General features: G+C 34.5%; 3 protein-coding genes and 1 long non-coding RNA gene across 5 annotated transcripts; 1 reads left to right on the top strand and 3 right to left on the bottom strand.

Annotated features, from left to right (window-relative positions):
* Positions 1 to 280: 280 nt before the first annotated feature.
* Positions 281 to 4,145, bottom strand: LOC129003352 (uncharacterized). The gene is made up of 4 exons (XM_054431647.1): positions 3,980 to 4,145; positions 3,011 to 3,103; positions 2,305 to 2,458; positions 281 to 781 (listed from the first exon to the last, which is right to left on the bottom strand). Exons 1-4 carry the CDS (start codon positions 4,143 to 4,145, stop codon positions 565 to 567), a joined length of 630 nt encoding a protein of 209 aa, XP_054287622.1. The 3' UTR covers positions 281 to 564.
* A 52-nt stretch (positions 4,146 to 4,197) lies between these two features.
* Positions 4,198 to 6,338, bottom strand: LOC128992108 (uncharacterized). Its single transcript, XR_008490692.1, has 3 exons — positions 6,260 to 6,338; positions 6,057 to 6,134; positions 4,198 to 4,309 (listed from the first exon to the last, which is right to left on the bottom strand). It is a non-coding gene; the product is annotated as an uncharacterized LOC128992108 (long non-coding RNA).
* A 573-nt stretch (positions 6,339 to 6,911) lies between these two features.
* Positions 6,912 to 12,142, bottom strand: LOC128992095 (DNA-dependent metalloprotease SPRTN-like). Of its 2 annotated transcripts, none has more exons than XM_054415514.1 (7): positions 12,027 to 12,142; positions 11,535 to 11,644; positions 10,787 to 10,965; positions 10,260 to 10,368; positions 9,772 to 9,891; positions 9,133 to 9,358; positions 6,912 to 8,467 (listed from the first exon to the last, which is right to left on the bottom strand). In XM_054415514.1, exons 2-7 carry the CDS (start codon positions 11,622 to 11,624, stop codon positions 7,242 to 7,244), a joined length of 1,950 nt encoding a protein of 649 aa, XP_054271489.1. In that variant the 5' UTR covers positions 11,625 to 11,644; positions 12,027 to 12,142; the 3' UTR covers positions 6,912 to 7,241. The 2 variants fall into 2 exon arrangements, with proteins under 2 accessions (XP_054271489.1, XP_054271480.1); XM_054415505.1 differs by having other exon boundaries at positions 6,913 to 8,467; positions 12,008 to 12,142.
* Positions 12,143 to 12,988: 846 nt separating this feature from the next.
* LOC128983350 (NADH dehydrogenase [ubiquinone] 1 alpha subcomplex subunit 6-like) lies at positions 12,989 to 17,930 on the top strand. The gene is made up of 3 exons (XM_054402607.1): positions 12,989 to 13,208; positions 17,429 to 17,544; positions 17,678 to 17,930. Exons 1-3 carry the CDS (start codon positions 13,079 to 13,081, stop codon positions 17,804 to 17,806), a joined length of 375 nt encoding a protein of 124 aa, XP_054258582.1. The 5' UTR covers positions 12,989 to 13,078; the 3' UTR covers positions 17,807 to 17,930.
* Positions 17,931 to 18,327: the final 397 nt, after the last annotated feature.

The raw sequence follows: 18,327 nt of genomic DNA, 5'->3' as shown, positions 1-18,327 counted from the left end.
GTTTATTATAAACTTTTCTAAACAAAAATATTTTATTATTTATTTATTAACTTTGTGTAGGATATTAAAATCTATTTCCAACACTTAGCTGCATAAGCCTAAAAAATGCAAGTCCACAGCATTTCTTGTAATACTTATATGTTTTAACTTTATCTTGAATTGGTGAAACAGAACTTTTAACTGTACTAAAATAATATTTCCTACTTCTATAAACAGTCTATTATTATTAACCTTAGTTGTTGATCAAAACCTATTATTCAAAGGTTAAAAACATACCTCTAAGGGCCGGTTTTTTAGGAGTTGAGTATTTTAATGATAGATACATTCGTTAATGATTCTGATTATGAGAGCTAAATTGCTGAGCAAAGCAGATCCCCCTGAAACATTCTTTTGGGCTGTAAACTATAGACTATAGTTAAACTAGTTAATTAAACTATAAAACTTGTTTAAGATTTTTGGATTCTCACACTTAATGGCTTGTATGTGGAAGAAATAATTAAATGCGTCAAAGAACACCTTAAAAACCTAAAGCCATCACCAATAACGTCACAATTTTGATTTGATTCACCAATGTAGCCAGAGTAGATGATGTTTATACGTAGGTTTTGGTGGGGGTGGTGCCGGGGTGATCTCTGGCAAAGGGATGTGTAGCTTTGTCCAGTCTTGATACGAAATATAAGGGTCTGTGTCTCCGAGATGAAAGCCCACCACACCAAAGGTGGTAGCGTTGGGCGGCATGTAGAAGGAAATTCTATGGTTGTCTATCTTGATACAGTCAAAACTGAAACAGAGGGTTGACTCTCAATTCCTTGAATTTTTTATAGGATTATTTAATTACTAGCAGAGTACCCGTCCTTCGTACGGGGTTGGAATTTAAGTATAAAATGCTTATTGCAGTTATACTCAAGCTTTGCGTTTGCAATAAGGGAGGACACAGTTTGATAAGATTTGTTTTTTTTTTAATTTTACAGTATTCTATAGTATTACACATCTACCATAGCCATAATGCTCTACCACTTCACCTAAACAACAGAGAAAAGTAAACTATCCACAATTCACAAAATATCACAAATTATTCATGAAATGAAAAACATAAATATAACTGTAAACAATCCTACTTTGACAGATCTCATTGCGAATTACAGTTTTTTGTTGCTGCTTATTAGCTGTTTTCATAAATGCAAAAAAATATAGTGCTGCACCCTGTTGGTCAATCTTATAACTTTTTAATGCTTTTCCATATCATAGAACCAACATTTTTAGTTGAAACAGCTGACTAAATTCTTTAATCCCCTTTAAATATGAATACTCATAAGGTTAACATGGGGAATTACAGAGCCACTGGGGCGGAGCCCGAAAGGATTTTTGAGATAAGAATATGCCTATATGTTAATCGGGAATGTAAGCTATCATCATGCCAAATTTCAACCCAATCCGTCCAGTGGTTTATGCGTGATTGAACTTCAAACAAACAAACAAACAAACACACAAACTTTCACATTTATAATATTAGTAAGATTATAAATCTGATAACTTATCCTCTGTTTGCCGAATTTGTACGGTTTTAGGGGAAGAAACCTATCCCCTTGCCTTCATCCTACCTTTAAAACAAAAGCGCAACAGCTGAGGATTGTCAAAATGTCAATCAACTGCAAAATATACATTAAGCAAAAAAAGTAATGGGGAACTTCCCCTCAAACCGCCTAAATTTTCTGAACAGACTGTAGATATTTATGAAATTGGTGTAAGCTGTAAGTAGTGATGTGTTGGATCCAGGGGTGTCGGTCAAGGGGGAGTAAGGAGGAGCCATCCCCCCAATCTTCGGTGGAAAGTGTAAAAGTTGGGGATTTTTGAGTATTGGAAGCTATGAAGTTGGGATTTTGGGAAGTTAACCAAACAAACTACTAACCATTTAGTAGTAATAATATGTACAGTACAATAAAAAAAATTAGTAGCCTAATTAATATTATTCGTTCATCGATAATCACCTTTCAATTGCATAGACTGTGGACATTGAGCCATGTTTGAATGAATTTCAATGAAGAAAGATCTCTTAAGAAGAATCAACTTCTTGATTAAGAGTCACATTTTTATTGGATTGATAAAGCCATAGTCAGGACACTGATAAGTCGTTACATTAAAACATAGTGAATAATCTTAAGGAATCGGTGCGGTTAGGAATCAAGTGTCCAGCACAAACAATACATTACAATCTAAAATTGAGTTTGGTAACACGTCAACTATTTTATTAGATGGTCTGTCAAATTTCAACTCGGTTGATTGGTTGATATTGAAATGTCTCACCTGATAGAGAAGAGTATCCGCCGCATGGATGTGGCCTCGAGTCTCATGCAGAGACTGAGTCCGTTAGGGTTGTGGTGAATGTCGTAAAGTCGGATGCAGAAACTGACGAGGGGAATGTACGGCGTCGAGCTGCAGAATGGCAGCGGGTTACGGCCTAGAAGAATCAAAAAAGTAAAATTTTGTTTACATTCATTGTGCTTTGTTCTTTGTCAGATGAATCAATTGCGCTATTGACACGACAAATTTAGTTTGGTTTTGATTTGATACTTTATCTAATGGGCATATTTAAAGATAATGAGAATAAAATAATAAGGAAAATATCGGAATCAAATAGTGATAAAAAGTTTGTTTTAACAATGTTGTTTGTTTCAAGAAAAGATTTGCTATTTAAATCCATGCTTTAGCCCCTGACCTGAAAAAATAGGCTTTGCCTTCATCAATATCAACATATACATCATACATTGTTTACTGTCTCACCTACAGTTAGGGGTTTTTGTCCTAGATAGATTGTTTTTTACATTACTTCAGGCTAGACCCGGGGGTTGCGGCAATATGGTTTAGATCAAATCCATCGGTGATTTGGACCCACCTCAGGGACCATAAATTTTGCGCTCTAACCACTAGAACTGCTCGCTCCCCCAAGTATCGTACAGTTATGGGTAGGGTTAGTTTTGAGTTTCACAATTAAATTTATGACTCTTTTTACCTGAAAGCACTCGTGTGATGATTATGTGTCCGTTGATGCTGAAGGTCATGAAGATGGCAAAATCCCTGCTTACATACTCCATCTCCATGCAGCCTGTACATAGTGTTAACATCGATTGAAAAATGTAATACCGGGTTTGAACTAAAATCTCATCACTTAATCAACTGATCAAGGTCTTTTCCGTATCGTAATTAAATGTTACACTGTGTTTTGTTTTAAGTTTAAGGCATATTGTCTGGGTAGACGAGTGATTAGGTGCTTACCTTCAAATCTGAAGGTCGCTGTTTTGATTTCACGTGAGATCGTTTTCAGACCCATATACTATTTCATTGGACTATGAGTTATTGATGCTATATAACAAAAATTTCGTATAATTTGGTAACAAAACCAGGGTTTGGACGTTTAAAAATTGCCATTGGCACTTAAAACATACATCACAAAAACACACAAAATAAGGCATGGATAGATCCAATGGAAGGCTGTATGGGGGCTGCAGCCCCACCCTTTGGTGTGGTACAAAAATTTACACTTAAAAAGTAGGTATGGTTTGAATAATTATTTTATGTTGTGCCTCCAGATTGCCACAAAATGTATGTTTCCGGTTATTATGTTCAAGATGAGATTACCCAATCTTCCCAGGCAGGATTCGTTTTCTACTGGCTGGATCCTCCCATGTTCAAGGTGTTTTTCTTTTAAAGGCATGTAGAAAGGAAACCAATCCTTCTAGATTCAGATGTAACCAAATCTATTCATATTTATTTCTATTAAATATATAGCCTCAAACTAAAAAATAAAACTATAATTAGATACATTTGTAATTGCACAGGTATCACATACATGAAAGGTTGAAATGCTTATTTTTGTTAAGTTTCACCAAACCCATCATCATCAACTGTTACACAAAACTTCACGATTGATAATTATCGATCTAAAAGTATCGAGTGACTATACTACCACTTTCTACATTACCTTTAAATTTTTCCCTCCCAAACAGCTTGACAGAGTAGCAACATCCGCAGTACACATCGTGACAGTTACACAACTTGCTTCTCTGGGAAACCGTAACGGAATCATTCACCGCCAACATCACAGGCTTGCTTTTCTCTTTGAAAAAGAACTCTTCGTTTTCTCTCATTATTTCAAACATGTCCTCCTCCTTCTTAAAGAACTTATCATCTTCTCGCTCCCCGAAAAACTGTTCTACAGCTTCGTCAAAAGATGGTTTCTGAGTAGTTGGCGTGTCAAAGAACGGAAACATGTTGTCATGAAAAAACTCCTCCGATGAAATCTCTTTGGAATCTTTGAACAATGTTCACCAATCAAAATCTTTGGTAATTTGTGTGAAATAAAAAATGATAACAAGTTTAATACATAAACTCTGACATCATAGCAGATATAAATTGAGTGTGCAAATTATATGTTTATCTGAATCAAATGTATTGTATACCCATATTTTATGTAATGCTAATATTTTGTAATATGAAAATCATATAACTTTTCTCTCAAGGAAAGGTCTTAAGTTGTTAAATTAAATCTAAATTGTTAACAATAACTTTTGCTGTTCAGGATTCTCGTCAACTGTCTCAACATTAACTTCTTAATCAACTGTTGCATCTCCTTTAAATTATTTATCATTGTAGACTGTCAAGAAGATATGTAAATATTGATCATGCATCCCCGTTAATTAATTGTGATCTGGTTGTCACTTCTAATGGAATGGCTCAAGAAAGTTGGTAGTTCTTTGTTATACTCTGTTCACAAAATTTAGGCAGTTGAGGGGAAGCAATTCCATCCCCTCCACTTCACCCTAACTATAAAACAACAGCTGATATATTCATTAGGGTACAAAAAGTGATAGGGGAACCCAGGAAACCTTCCCCTTAAGCTGCCTAAATTTTGTGAACAGACTATAGAAGGTTTGCATCTAATTAGTATTGTAAAACAGCAAAACTTTAACTCAATTTGGATAAATATTGGATCTGTTTGGAGTGAATACTAACAACTGATAGATTCAGTTGTTGTGTGGGTGATTAGGTTAGGTTAGGTTGCAAATTAGTAATGTTTGACTTTGGATACAAGTAGTCTTCGCTCCTACTGTGTACAATCTAAAGCCTGTTTTGATGTTTTTCATATCTGGTTAGTGGTTACATTTGAGCATATTTACATACATATTTTCTCTTCTATTACAAAATTGTAGGGTGCGGCCTATCCTTTGGTTTAAGTACAAGAAGTTTATAATTTGATTGTTTAATTAGGTTCTTAAAAATAGGTAGTCATGATGGGTAGCCTCTGGACCATACAGCAACAATAATAATTGTTTAATTTACCTCTGTCAATATGGTCCTTGCGTAGTTTGTCACTACTGCAGTTTCGTGCTCGTGGAGCACATCATCAGGTGAAGGTCACAAAAAGTTAAAACATTTTCCTTACGTGAAGGTCGTCAATTTAACACACCAAAAAAAACACATAACACACGAACGGTACGAAAAAACATTTGAACTTGGCCAATACATTAAAGACGTTACACACGGGGTCCGGCGCCGGTAGAAGGCAAGTCATGACTATGTGTTTTTTCGGTGTGTTAAATTGACGCCCTTCACGTAAGGAAAATGTTTTAACTTTTTGTGACCTTCACCTGATGATGTGCTCCACGAGCACGAAACTGCAGTAGTGACAAACTACGCAAGGACCATATTGACAGAGGTAAATTAAACCATTATTATTAAAAATAGTGTTGGTGAAATAACAAAAGATAAATAATGAATATGAAAAAAGATAAATATTTAATATGAAAATACACTGCATGCTCAGGATAGAAAGGAACATACTTCAAAATTGTCTTCAGCTAATCCACAAGGATGAAAAATTAATGTTTTGAGTATGTTTCATCCATGGGAGTAATGGATGAAGTTTTGCTGCAAATCTTTGTTGGAAAACTTTGACTTGATGAAGATAGAACACATACATATTACTAATACTGTAGGCCTACATCATTGTGATAAATGAAAAATAATTGATGAAATCTAGTTTAATTATGGTTAATTACCTCCCAACATATCCAGGTTTAAGATGAAAAATAAAATCACCTTTATAATTGCATGGCCCAGTCCCGTTACTAATAAATCTGAAAGTAAACAAAAGTGTTTCTTATAAACAACAAATACTTTGTGTTTATTAATCAGAAAATTAATTGATCAAAAGATTGAATTTGTTGTGTTAAAAAAGTGATTTGAAATTGGTAAAACTTACTCATTTCTATATTCCATTGGACTTCATTCACAAGACACCATACTTGGGCAATGAATCATTCAAACAATCTAAATTCATCTCACAGACCTCATAAACTACTAATGAACACGACACTGATAAAATAGTATTTCTGTCATCAAAACCTTGTCAAACTATTGGATGTGGTTTGTGTGATGAACTATTTATTCTCTAATGGTCCAGTAAATGTAAAATTTACTTAGTAGATAGTTTATGATTTTTTTTTATTGATTGTATTTCCAGATGAGAAACCCCTGTTTTGAGGCTGTTTACAATTTGCCAACAGTATCTTTTAATTTCAAATGCATTAACTTATAACATTATGAGGATTTTTTATAGTTATTTAAGTAAAAAAGAAGTCTTCACCGGAAGTTTAAAATATATTTGTTATTTAAAGGCACATAATAGCTTGAACAAAATTTATTTTTGAGCACTTCTGAGCCTACAAAAGAGAGGTTTAATGCTGAAAACAATAAATGTGAATTATTGCAATGACAATATCTGTTTTGGTTATTGTAAGTTTGTGTTTTAGAGTTTTTCAAATGAATGGTAAATAAATTATATAAATATAAAAACTTCAACTTTATTATAAAACTATACAGTAAGATTACAAAACGTTGGTAATAACTAATAACAATATAAAAGAAAACAATTTGTGAATAAAACTGCAATACATATTTACAAAATGGCCTGATACAAAATTTGATTTAAGGCCATCATTTTCTTTACTCCCTACAAAAGTCAAACAAACCTACCATAAAAACATCAGATACAAATTTCACTAACACGGGTTTTTTCAGGAACTGTCTATATCATAATACAAAATGTGGATAATGTAGTATTAGGCCTACTCAAACAAAGAGGGACCAAACAAGAAACCGATACGATACAATACTCTCGATCACAACACAAATCAGAAGTTTTTTAAAGGCACAAAAATTTTGTTATATGAGCAAACTTTTTTTCAATTGTCTTCTGAGTCGAGACATTTATTGACATGGGCATTTATCTTTGATTCACCAAATCGCATTCCACAGATCATACAGGCAACTCTATTTTCAGGCTCGATGATTTCTATATCACTGTCATATTCAAATTTCGGCTTAGACGCATTTACAATGCGTAAAAGCTGAGGCGATTCCGTATCACTTATTTCAATCGGAGAATCCCTGGGAGTTGTTCCGTCGTGTATGAGGATCGGAGAATCCCTGGGAGTTGTTCCGTCGTGTATGAGGATCGGAGAATCTGAATGGAGGGTTACACCTGAAGCTTGGTTATACGCATCACTCGGAGACTCGTCAAACACATTGAGTATCCCAGACTCGGCCAAACATTGGTCCAGATGAATGTTAATATCCCCTTCAACATGGAGAGCGCAGACAGGGCAAAAAGTTATCTGGGATTTCTTATTTATTTCATTTACTTCTTCAACATCACCATCTTCATCCACAGTGCTGTTGTTGAAAACATTTTGTAGTCCTACGCAGTCCTCCATGTGAGCTTCTATTTCTTCTCGAGGCATACTCGTCTCGCAGACTACACATTTACACAAATCCTTCCTTTCATCAGGTTTATTACCAAGAGAATGTCTTGATTCCGGTTTCTTAGTTGATTCTGCATCAAATTTTTGTTTCTTCTTCTCTGGATGATCTCCAAGGCTCAAAAGCCGACTTCTAGATTTATCGATACCGGTACTGCCTCCCAAGGTAAAACCGGAACCTGAAAAGGTTTTAAAGGTGTCGATTCTCAATTTTGTGTTGGGGCTGGGAGTTTTTTCATCGTCGGTTTTGTTCTTGGTTCCTGACAATACCATAGTTCCTCCCCCTCGATTTGCCAACATTCCACCTCTAGCTCCTCGATTTGAAGGTACATTTCTTCCTTTGAAATTGTTTTCATTGCCCCTTCCTAAGACATGGCCGTTTCCTATATTCTTCGGAGATGTTTTCTGGGGAACTTTTGATCCATTGGAGTTGGACAAATTGCCAAAACCCACAACTCTGTTGACTGCCGAGTTAGATGGTTTGACTGCGGTGGGGGATTGATTGGAGGCCAAGTTGTTGAAACCAAATATGTTACTTCCGACCTTCTCATTGGTTGACGGTTTTGATGATGATGGTAAGGAGCTTGACATATTGGCTGGTTTCTTGAAAAAATTCCGAATATCTTTTCCCTCCTTGGGATTTTTCATTGCTGAAACAAACCAAAAATAATCTATAAAACTTTTACCATCCCACAAAAAGGTATTGGCTTGAAGTTATATTTTTTTAAACAGTAACAGCGTAAAAGGTTTCACTGGGAAAAGCCTGCACTTAATTACATCCAAAGATTTATCAATTTAATCACAATAATTTTACCTAGAATGCCTAAATTCAAAAATTAGGCTACAAAATTGTAGAAACTGACATCATATTATTTTACAATTAATAATTAATTGTTGTTATTACTGTATTTTCTCACTGCATAAGTGGTACAAGTGACACTATTCTTTAACCATTACATAAACTAATAAAGAGAATTTTAATTTTGAATCATAAGATAAATTAAGTGTAGCTTACATTCAAGCTAAAAATCCAATAACTCTTCAGACCTCTAGTTGGTTTTTAATAATACTAAACTAAAAACGTATGTTTTTTTTAAATTGTGTACTTCTACAAAATTGGCATTTTTAATGTTTTTGCCAAGGGAACTGTCCAAACCCAAGTCTTACTATCATCCAATCCAACCTTAACCTTTTTTAGGTAGTGTTATTATTGTTTGCCCAATGCCAAAACACATCTTGGTCAAGAATCAATCTTGCATAGAATTGTTAATTACGTCAAAACATTCTAAATTGAGTTTTCAAATGATCATCTCACCTTTGCTCTTAGCCTTCACTCCATAACCCTCGGGCTCTCTTATCTTGACAAAGCTGCCGCCACAAGCCGCCTGGTGATCCGCCCACCAGAAGTCGTTGGGTCCCGGGGCTCGGTTCCTGGCTCGCTTCACCATGCCAAAGAACGGAGCTCGTTTCTGACAGGGACCGTTGCATCGCCACCAGTGCTGTTGATACAGCTTCACTTCCGCATGGAACGAATGATAGACCTGGCATGACAGAAAAAGAACCTGAATTTACAATGGTTAGGATTTTTACTGGAACTTCTGGGTCGTGTTTGAAACAAATTGTAAATTGGTTGGGTAAATTTTGGCAAGTGTTGAGAAGTATTGACATTTATAAAAGTAAACCACCTTTATTAATGACCAAAGCGGTCCATTTCAGTTAGAAAAAACATCCCATAAGTTGCAATAAAAAATAAAGTTAAATTTATTTAGACCGCATCGCTGAATGCTGTTTATGTCACCCTAAAAACTTTTGGATTAAAACAAGAGTCTACCAAGGTGTCCGTCCATCCGAATTATTTCCTACTGAAACCACTCAAATCTAAAACCCCTTCTTTAATTTTACCTAACCGCTGAAATAAATAAAGATTAGTCCATTCTCAAACTTGAACACTTACGGATATGTTTGTTCCTGCCTCTTTGTTGATTCTGTTCATGTGTTTGTGAAACTCGGGGCCGTGGCCGTCTCTGTCTCGGTTGTTGTTTGTCACAAACAGATAAGCGTGGATCATCTCGTGCTGAAATTAAAATAACTAATTATAGGGTAGGCCTACAAGGTTTTCCATTACACCATGGAACAAGACTCTTGTGGGGATTATCATACATGTTAAGACTTGTTATTAATATAACTTTTATCACAGTTAGTAAACATGTGTTATGGGTATAAAATCGCGGGTATTTGAATATGATAACAAGGCCATGACTTGTTAACGAGGGTATGTTTATTGAAGTTTCCTGTACTGAAGTAATATTTCAAGGTACCATAATTATCAGTAATTGATTTCTAACTCGGAATTTTAGTGGTATTTATTTACGCATTTACTAGACAAAACATACATAATAATGAAAAAACCCGTTTAGCTTAGAAGTGTTGTATTTTACTCACCAACAATGTCTCCACAAGATCACTCCGCGGCCGTAACTTGAGGAGTGGTGCACTCAGTCGTACAGAACAAAGTCCGTTGCGACCTTCGTAAACACAGACCCCGGCACACCTGTAAACACATTTAACTTGCAATGTAAACATCAATAAATCTCATCTGGAAAACTCAATCGTACAAGCGCTCTGTGTGTCTAAAGCTGTTTAAGAAAAAACTCAAACTAAACGCTACTCTTAACAATTTAATTATAAGCATCAGATACAGATACATTACCGGTAACCCTTCACAGTGATCAATCCGTTTGGTGGTAGCATCTGATGACGAATTAGTGAACTATTTTGAATTAAGAGTTTTCAATTTTTTTATGCTACAAATACTAGCCTATAATTCATTGTTCATTAGTTGACATTGTACGTTTCAACTTCATTCAAAATTCTCATAGGCCTATTGATTGTCATGCAACTCAAAATAAATTCGTAATGATACTCAGACAAGTTGTAATAATGAAAAACGTGATATAGATACAACTTACGACGTCATTTGAGGGCTCCATTTCACTTCAACTCCAAGAAGACGGCCCCAGAAAAATCTGTCGTTGAAAGCCAAAAACAGGCCATGAACATCCGGACAGGGATCAGTCACTTCCCACTCAGGGTCAATGAGAGACGATTGGGGAGTGAAGCTTTGCCTAACTGGCGTTGGTAGATTCTCCTGAAACAATTGAATATCAGCTAGGCCTAAAGTTGTTCACACATACACCCAGATTTGTTACTTAAGCTACATTATACTTTGAATTTCTTATCATGGTTAGCAGTGGATTTTTAAATCTGTGGATTGAATCAGTAGGCTATTAATTTTATTTCTCTACAGGCTATTAAATTAATATATTGAGTATTGCTTTTTAAAACCAGGTCATCAAATAGTCTAGTAGCTAGGCTAGGTGTCAAAGCCTTTATTGTTTTACAAAAAAAAGAGGCAAAATGTCTACTATAGTCCTCGCCACCCTAAGTTGAGGCAGCCAAAGGCCGCACTAGATATACGCCGTGCGGCCTTGGGCTGCCTCAACTTAGGGTGGCGAGGACTATAACTTATCAATCTTTAAAATTGCACAAAAACATTACTAGAATTAAACTTAAATACCCTTACATACATCATGAAAGATTTGTAATTAGATCATAAAATCGAGTTTGAAATAACCTTCCTCAGTAACTAACCACTTACACACTAATATGATTTTAATTGGGCAGTCCAAGAGCTTAAAAAGCTGAGATACCACATACCTTCTTTGGTTCATTGCTCTTTTTTGCTTCTTCATTAAATCTAGCTTGAAGAATGATAGCAAGTGCGTGGTCTGGATCGAATGAATTCATTTCTTAACGATGACTCAGTCCTGAAAATGTTGATTTTGTTGATTTACAATAAAATATTAATCTCCATTAAGGTGGGGTTCAAATCGATTTAAAAAACAATATTTTTAAGGTTTGGGCTGGATCTAAAACAAGTTAGTTTGACATTGGTATTTGGGATAAGTGACAGCTATTATAATGATGTTACCATAACAAAATCTTAATATCTGTTACCAGCTTGTATCACATCACGTAGGTCATCATCGTTAAAACAAACAATAATTATTATAGGTTCCTTTAAAGTTATGCTGCAGCTAGGGCTACGATGTTCAAGAACTGACATGAACATGAAGGGATTTGATCTATTGTATTCTAAGTTTTTCACCCTAACCTATACAAGAACTTACGTGTACAGTATACTCCTACCAGACGGGAAAGATTTCTCCCTTCGGATGGATTTTATATAGTTGGTATGACACAGGAAACCACTAACTATTATTTTCATTAATTATTTTATCACGAATAAAACGTATGACCTATTAATTTACATTTCCATTTTACAGTTTCGATTCGAGTGCAGCCGATTCGAACTCCCTCTTTCTCCCCTCTACTTTGACAGACATTTTTACTTTCTTTATTTTAAAAACATGTGTTTCAGTTTTCTTTTCTGTTAGTTCTTGTTCTTAGTTTTTTAAAGTTCCCATAGTTGGTATAGATTTTTTACCCATGCAGCTGCTTTGTTCATGCTAACTTTTTAAGTTAATTACTCGGTCAAAATCCAGCCAATCCAACATGTATTTTCCAATTTAGTTCAACAGTTTGGTTTATTAGACTATTATATAAAAATATAACAGTTATGGTAACTGAAATTAATAATAGTGCATCTTTAAAATCAGCTCACAAAACCACCTCCCCCCTGTAGTAACGGTCTCACATATTTTTTTAAAAAGGTTGTAGGGTATGAAATCAAGGTGAAATTTTTTCCTGAAGTATAAAAAATTGTTTAAAGTTTGTTTTGAAGTTATTTTATTAATATAAAGATACATTTTAAGAACGAACTTTACAGTGTATTTGAACACTATAACTAAACAGGTTAATAATAGCAAAAAGACGTATTTAACTTAAAAGTCATTAGTTGCATACTTAACAATATATTTTTTTAAGTTTCTAGCGAATTTCCCATATAGGGAATAAGTTATTTCTATAAAATTTCACACATTTTTAAGATACGTCAACAGCATTAATAATTTTCATCGAGGACCTTCATCATTCAAAATTTAAGAAAGTTACATGGGTAATAAGATTTGCCGTACCTACAAAAGGTTAAACAGCTGTTTGCTTGTAGTCTTCTGTCTTCTTGTTGTGTCGTCTTCTTTTTGTGTTCGCAATTCGCATCGCCTCCTCGCCTGTCCTCTAAACTCTGTCTAATGTTTACAGTCGATAAATAATTTGCTCTTCTCGTTAAATTGTCTGTTAAAATGGCTCAAAGGGAAGCTGCTAAAGTATTCGTGAGACAAGTTAAACCTCTTTTGTCGTTAGATCAAATTGAAGCTCAAAGAAGAGTAAGGAATCTATATAGAGCATGGTATCGTCAAATTCCAATAATTGGTAAGCCCATTCTGTGTTATAATAATATTGAAAAAATATCATAATCGCACAGAAAGGTTAAGAATACAGATTGTTACAACTAATTTTATGTTTTCGAACTGTTTTAAATCGTGGACAAATAAGTGTTTAAAAAAATCTTAGGCCTACAATCGGATTTAACCAACATTGATATGGATATGCCTTCATCTAGCTCAACCCTTCTAGCCTTAGGCCTACATGTTTTGTTACTGGGTACAGATTAGTTTGGATGTTATCTGGTACTTTGGTGCGGGCGGTACGATTTTGGCTTCCGGCACATCCACATAACGTACGGGTTTGGGCCGCTATCCCTAAAAGCGTTATTTTAGTACATTAAGTTATCTCCTGTGTAAAAATGCCTCTGGCCTCGACATTAACCCTCCGAGTGTCCCTAGTTTTGGCCTTAATGTCTGCCTATTGTTTGCGCATTTGCAAGGTTTTATTAAAACGGATCTGAGAAGCTTAAAAACAATGTTAATTATACTGTTATATATACCATTTTGTTTGGAAAATCATGGGCTTCAATATTATACATAAAACATAAGGAACATTTGTTTCAAAAAAAATTTTTAGGTAAAAAAAAATATTTTGGAAAATTAAAAAAAAAAAAAGTTTGCGCTCAATGAAATTGTATAAATTATAGGCCTATAAATATTTGAGGATTCCAAAAATATAATAATATAAGGAAGTAGATTTGCAAATAAATAAGTTATGGGCAAAAAACAGATTTCGGTACATAGCGTTTAGCTAAGAATGCATAGCCTAACCATAGCTAGGAATCTGGCTGATAATTTACATCAATATCACTACCTACTTCTTCAGGATCATCAACCAGCCCTTCAAAATCACTTAAATCTTATAATGCACCACGTATATCACTACTTTTGATTTTTAACACTAAAACAATGATAAACGTAATAAAACACATCAGTCATCGGTGCGAGGTTAACCAAGCTGTTTACAAATACGCACGTCATCTGTCTGCTACAATTATAATCGGCTCGAGAAAAAAAAGCGCTTAGAGACAGACCTAGGGAGAAAGCTTAGAATGTGCCAAATAAAACGATACCTAACTCGATCCAGTTCAATCCGATTTTGTCAGTCATAGAGCCTTCGCCGTAAACAGTGTTTGTGAGTCGAAGCATCGACACAAAATACTACACAAAGTGTGTTATGTGTCGAAGCTTCGACAAATAACACTCGGAGGGTTAAGAAACGATAAGTTTGCCGAAAAACTAAGATATATAATCGGATGTAATATCAGTTCATAGATTTCCTGGATCTTAACACCTATTGTCGGCTAATGTACTGAATGAACATTTAAAGCCCTACAGTATGCCCTTTCAATAAGACTTATTTCAGACTGTGCTGGTGGTTAGGTTAGTTAAGTTCTGTGCTTCGTTGATTGGTCCTTTTTCATACAGTAGTACAGTAGAACACTACAATAGTGTTAGACATCTGGAGTCCGTCACCAGGTGAGACAAAATATCAGGTCATCTATCCAATTGAACTTAAATTCGATTCCTCATTAAGTAGGCTACCATTGTAGAGCACAGACAACAAAAATACGACGAATAAGTTATGGTATTATAACTTACTAAAATAAACGGTATCAGCAATCTGACACATAAGAATACTTTCTCCTTTCTCCCATTAGCTTGTCAACAACTTTTATCATGGGTAAGCGATGCAAGTGACTATGATATTTAATGGGTAAAATCACAAAAGTTTCATTTCATTAGCTTTTGAAGCGTAATTTTTACAGGAATGGGGGGGGTTTGCACTACTTTGTTTAGAATTATAAGGGCCATAACAGACAAATTGTAATCAAAATCTTTTTTGTAGACTAATCCTTCTTTCCGTTTTTATGGTTTTTTTTTTTAATAACAAAAGCTACTCAAGTCATTGTGTGGTAGCTTAAAATAACTTTTGAACCACAATTTTTACAGCTATTGGGGGTTGCACTATATTGTTAAGAATTATAACGATTATCACATACAAATTTGAACCAAAACCGGCCTTTTTAAAAAAATATGATTTTCTCTTATTCTATGGGTTTTTATGGTAAAATAACATAATTAACAATAACTATTGAACTTTAATTTTTACAGAAATGGGAGTTATACAATTTTGTTTAAAATTTGAAGGGCTACAATACTAAATTTTTATCAAAATCATTCAGGCCATTCTTGAGAAAATCCTATTTTGCTATTATTTTATGGGTTTTTATTTGTAAATCAATACCGGTACTAAGAACCAACATTTCTAAAAAATAAAAAAAAAATAAACGCCTGGAGATATCATGGATTAGTACCTAAATACCAAGTTTCATCAAAATCGGACCACAGGTGTAGTCTGTAGCTCTGTACACATCCAGACACACAGACTAACTTCGAAAACCACTTTTTTGGGTCCAGGGGGACCCTATAAGAAAATATATGTCCACTCAAAACTCAAAAATGTTGACGAAAACAATAATTTCTCCATATACTATGGTATATGGGGAGAAAGTAAAAACTGGCCTTTTAACCAAGTGTCTCGGTCTCATGGTAAGACCTAGACACTTTCTCATTTTGATGTCCCCGAAGTAGAAACACCATCCATTTAAATTCAAACATATACCGGGTGTCCCACGAAGGGGTTTAAACGTTTGATTTTATATTACGTGCCCATTTATGCACCAAACTTTTTTAAACTTTACACAGTTTACAAAGTAGGTTCTAAAATTATTCTGGAAAAATTTCAGCTCCCTAACATTAGTAGAAACAAAATGGTGGCATATTGAAACACAATACTTTAATAACTTTAAAAAAGATATTTTTGGTTTTATAAAATATTATTATTGTTATTTTCCAGGGCAATATGACTTTTAAATAAAAAAAAAAACTAGAACATAGCCTAATGGAAAGCTTTAATGTCCAAAATTATTGAAACCGTAACCCATCCACAGCAACACACTGATATTAATATTTTATAAAACCAAAAATACCTTTTTTTAAGTTTTTAAAGTATTGTTTTCAATATGCCGCCATTTTGTTTCTACTAAGGTTAGGGAGTTGAAATTTTTCCAGAATATTTTTAGAACCTACTTTGTAAACTGTGTAAAGTTTAAAAAAGTTCGGTGCATGAATGTGCACGTAATATAAAATCAAACATTTAAACCCCTTCGTGGGACACCCTATATATATGTGTTATTACATTTGGTACAAATGAGTAATCCTACGTTTATTCTAACATGTTTGCAAACCAGTATAATCAGACTATGGGAACGGAGTTCTATGAAAGTAAAAATTGGGGGTTTCCCATTTCGTACCCACAAATCAGAAAACTTTTCAATTTCTTTCTAAATTATTTTGTAGAGTTCAAAAAACAAACAAAATTAGTGATACATTGAAGTGTTGTTGTACAATCAATAATAACCGAGAAATTAAAAAAAAACCTTACCTATTTTTAAATTTGCATGTTTTTCTCATAGAGAATAAATTAGGCTAACTGATGCAAATTGCTTGTTTTTATGGGTATATTTTGTTAAAATTAGATAAATTTATTCATTTATACTAACCTATTAGGTAACATTTTACAAATAACCATTTTTCCCCCTACCTGTTGTAGCAAAGTACTCGTTAAATCTAATGTTATTTAAATAGTGAATAAATATGACATATTTTAGGATTTTTACTCAGGTCTAAAGCCATTAGGGCAAATGAAAATTCACATAGTCTGCAGGTTAGCTGTGACTAGGTTATTTTATTGTATCATTACACTGGGCTGTTAAGCAGGGCGAGCCTATACTTTAAACGCCTTCATTTGCATTGTCTTCAGCTATGTGTCTGCTTTGTGACATGACAAGTCAAGTGACTCATCTCATGCATGTCGCACTTGCCTCCCCTCGGCTGCTGCGGTGTGTAGCCGACCCCTTGAGTCGGTGTGTTCGACTAGGAAAAGATGACCCAGCAACGAACTTAGTCTCCCCCTCCTCTTACTGGAAGTTGTGGTCCTAAGCTCATATCTGGAGCTCTTGAGTAAACGACATTACCCTGCATACAGCTTCAGTTCTTACTCAATCCATGTTACTCTCATTTCATTGTTAACATAAAAAAAAATATTTTAATATTGAAAGGTAATTAAAATATTTTATATTAATGTTGTCAATATCCGGAAGTAGGAAAATGAATTCATTGTTAACCTTGATTATTTTTCAGTTCACGACTTCCATATTCCCAAAACTGAAAAACAATGCTATGCAAAGCTGAGAGAAGAGTTTGACAAGCATAAAGACGTCAAGGATATACGCTTAATCGATATGTTGATTATCAAGGTAGGCTTATTTAAGATAGCATTACTTTTGATCCAAAGAATTTTTTAATAGTTTTTATTATCTGTTCAGTGGATAGTTTAATTAGTAAGTCTTGAGTACTGAGACTCTAACATAACCTTGGGTTTATTTCCAGGGTCAAATGGAACTGAAGGAAATCGTAAACAAGTGGAAGCAAGAATGTCATTTGATGATGTACTTCAAAGACACTGTCGAGCCCAAGCCTAAGGACTTCCTATCCAAATTCATGAGTGGGTCTGACTGAAATACCCCTCAACGGTATAGTAATCCCAAAAATGGAATTATAGCACTTGGTTCCATTAGTGTACAAAAGATGATTGAAACATGACTTGTGTATATATGATTGAAATAAATGTTATAAAACAATATTAGTCACTTTTCCCAACTCCTTGGTTATCCTTCATTAATGTATTTTGTTATTGCGGTTAACCATTAAAATTTGTTAATACATATTTTATCATAAGGGCCTTAAAAGTGACTATTTTTTACCCGAGCTTAAGTTTTACGATCGAGGCCGAGGTTGAAAAGACACTTAATTGCCCGTGATGAACCATATTTTTTGTCATACTGTACCACTATTTAAACAAACTATGTTACAAAACTAAAATAGTTTTCGTTTTAAGATAACCTCTCAAAACTACTAGCTTGTTTTCAATTTAAAACGTTTGCTGCGGCCCATCAAATGGCAGGCGTAGCCCCAGTGCGGCGCAGCCCGCAGCATCGAACAAACCCGATTGCTGGGTGATTGGCTTTCATATTTCGGTA

Source organism: Macrosteles quadrilineatus, unplaced genomic scaffold (assembly GCF_028750875.1).
Source record: "Macrosteles quadrilineatus isolate MER2022 unplaced genomic scaffold, UCM_ALF_1.0 Scaffold_1__1_contigs__length_201487025, whole genome shotgun sequence".
Taxonomy (NCBI): Eukaryota; Metazoa; Arthropoda; class Insecta; order Hemiptera; family Cicadellidae; genus Macrosteles; species Macrosteles quadrilineatus.
The sequence above is the reverse complement of the archived record's forward strand: the minus strand, read 5'-3'. Positions and strand labels throughout refer to the sequence as shown.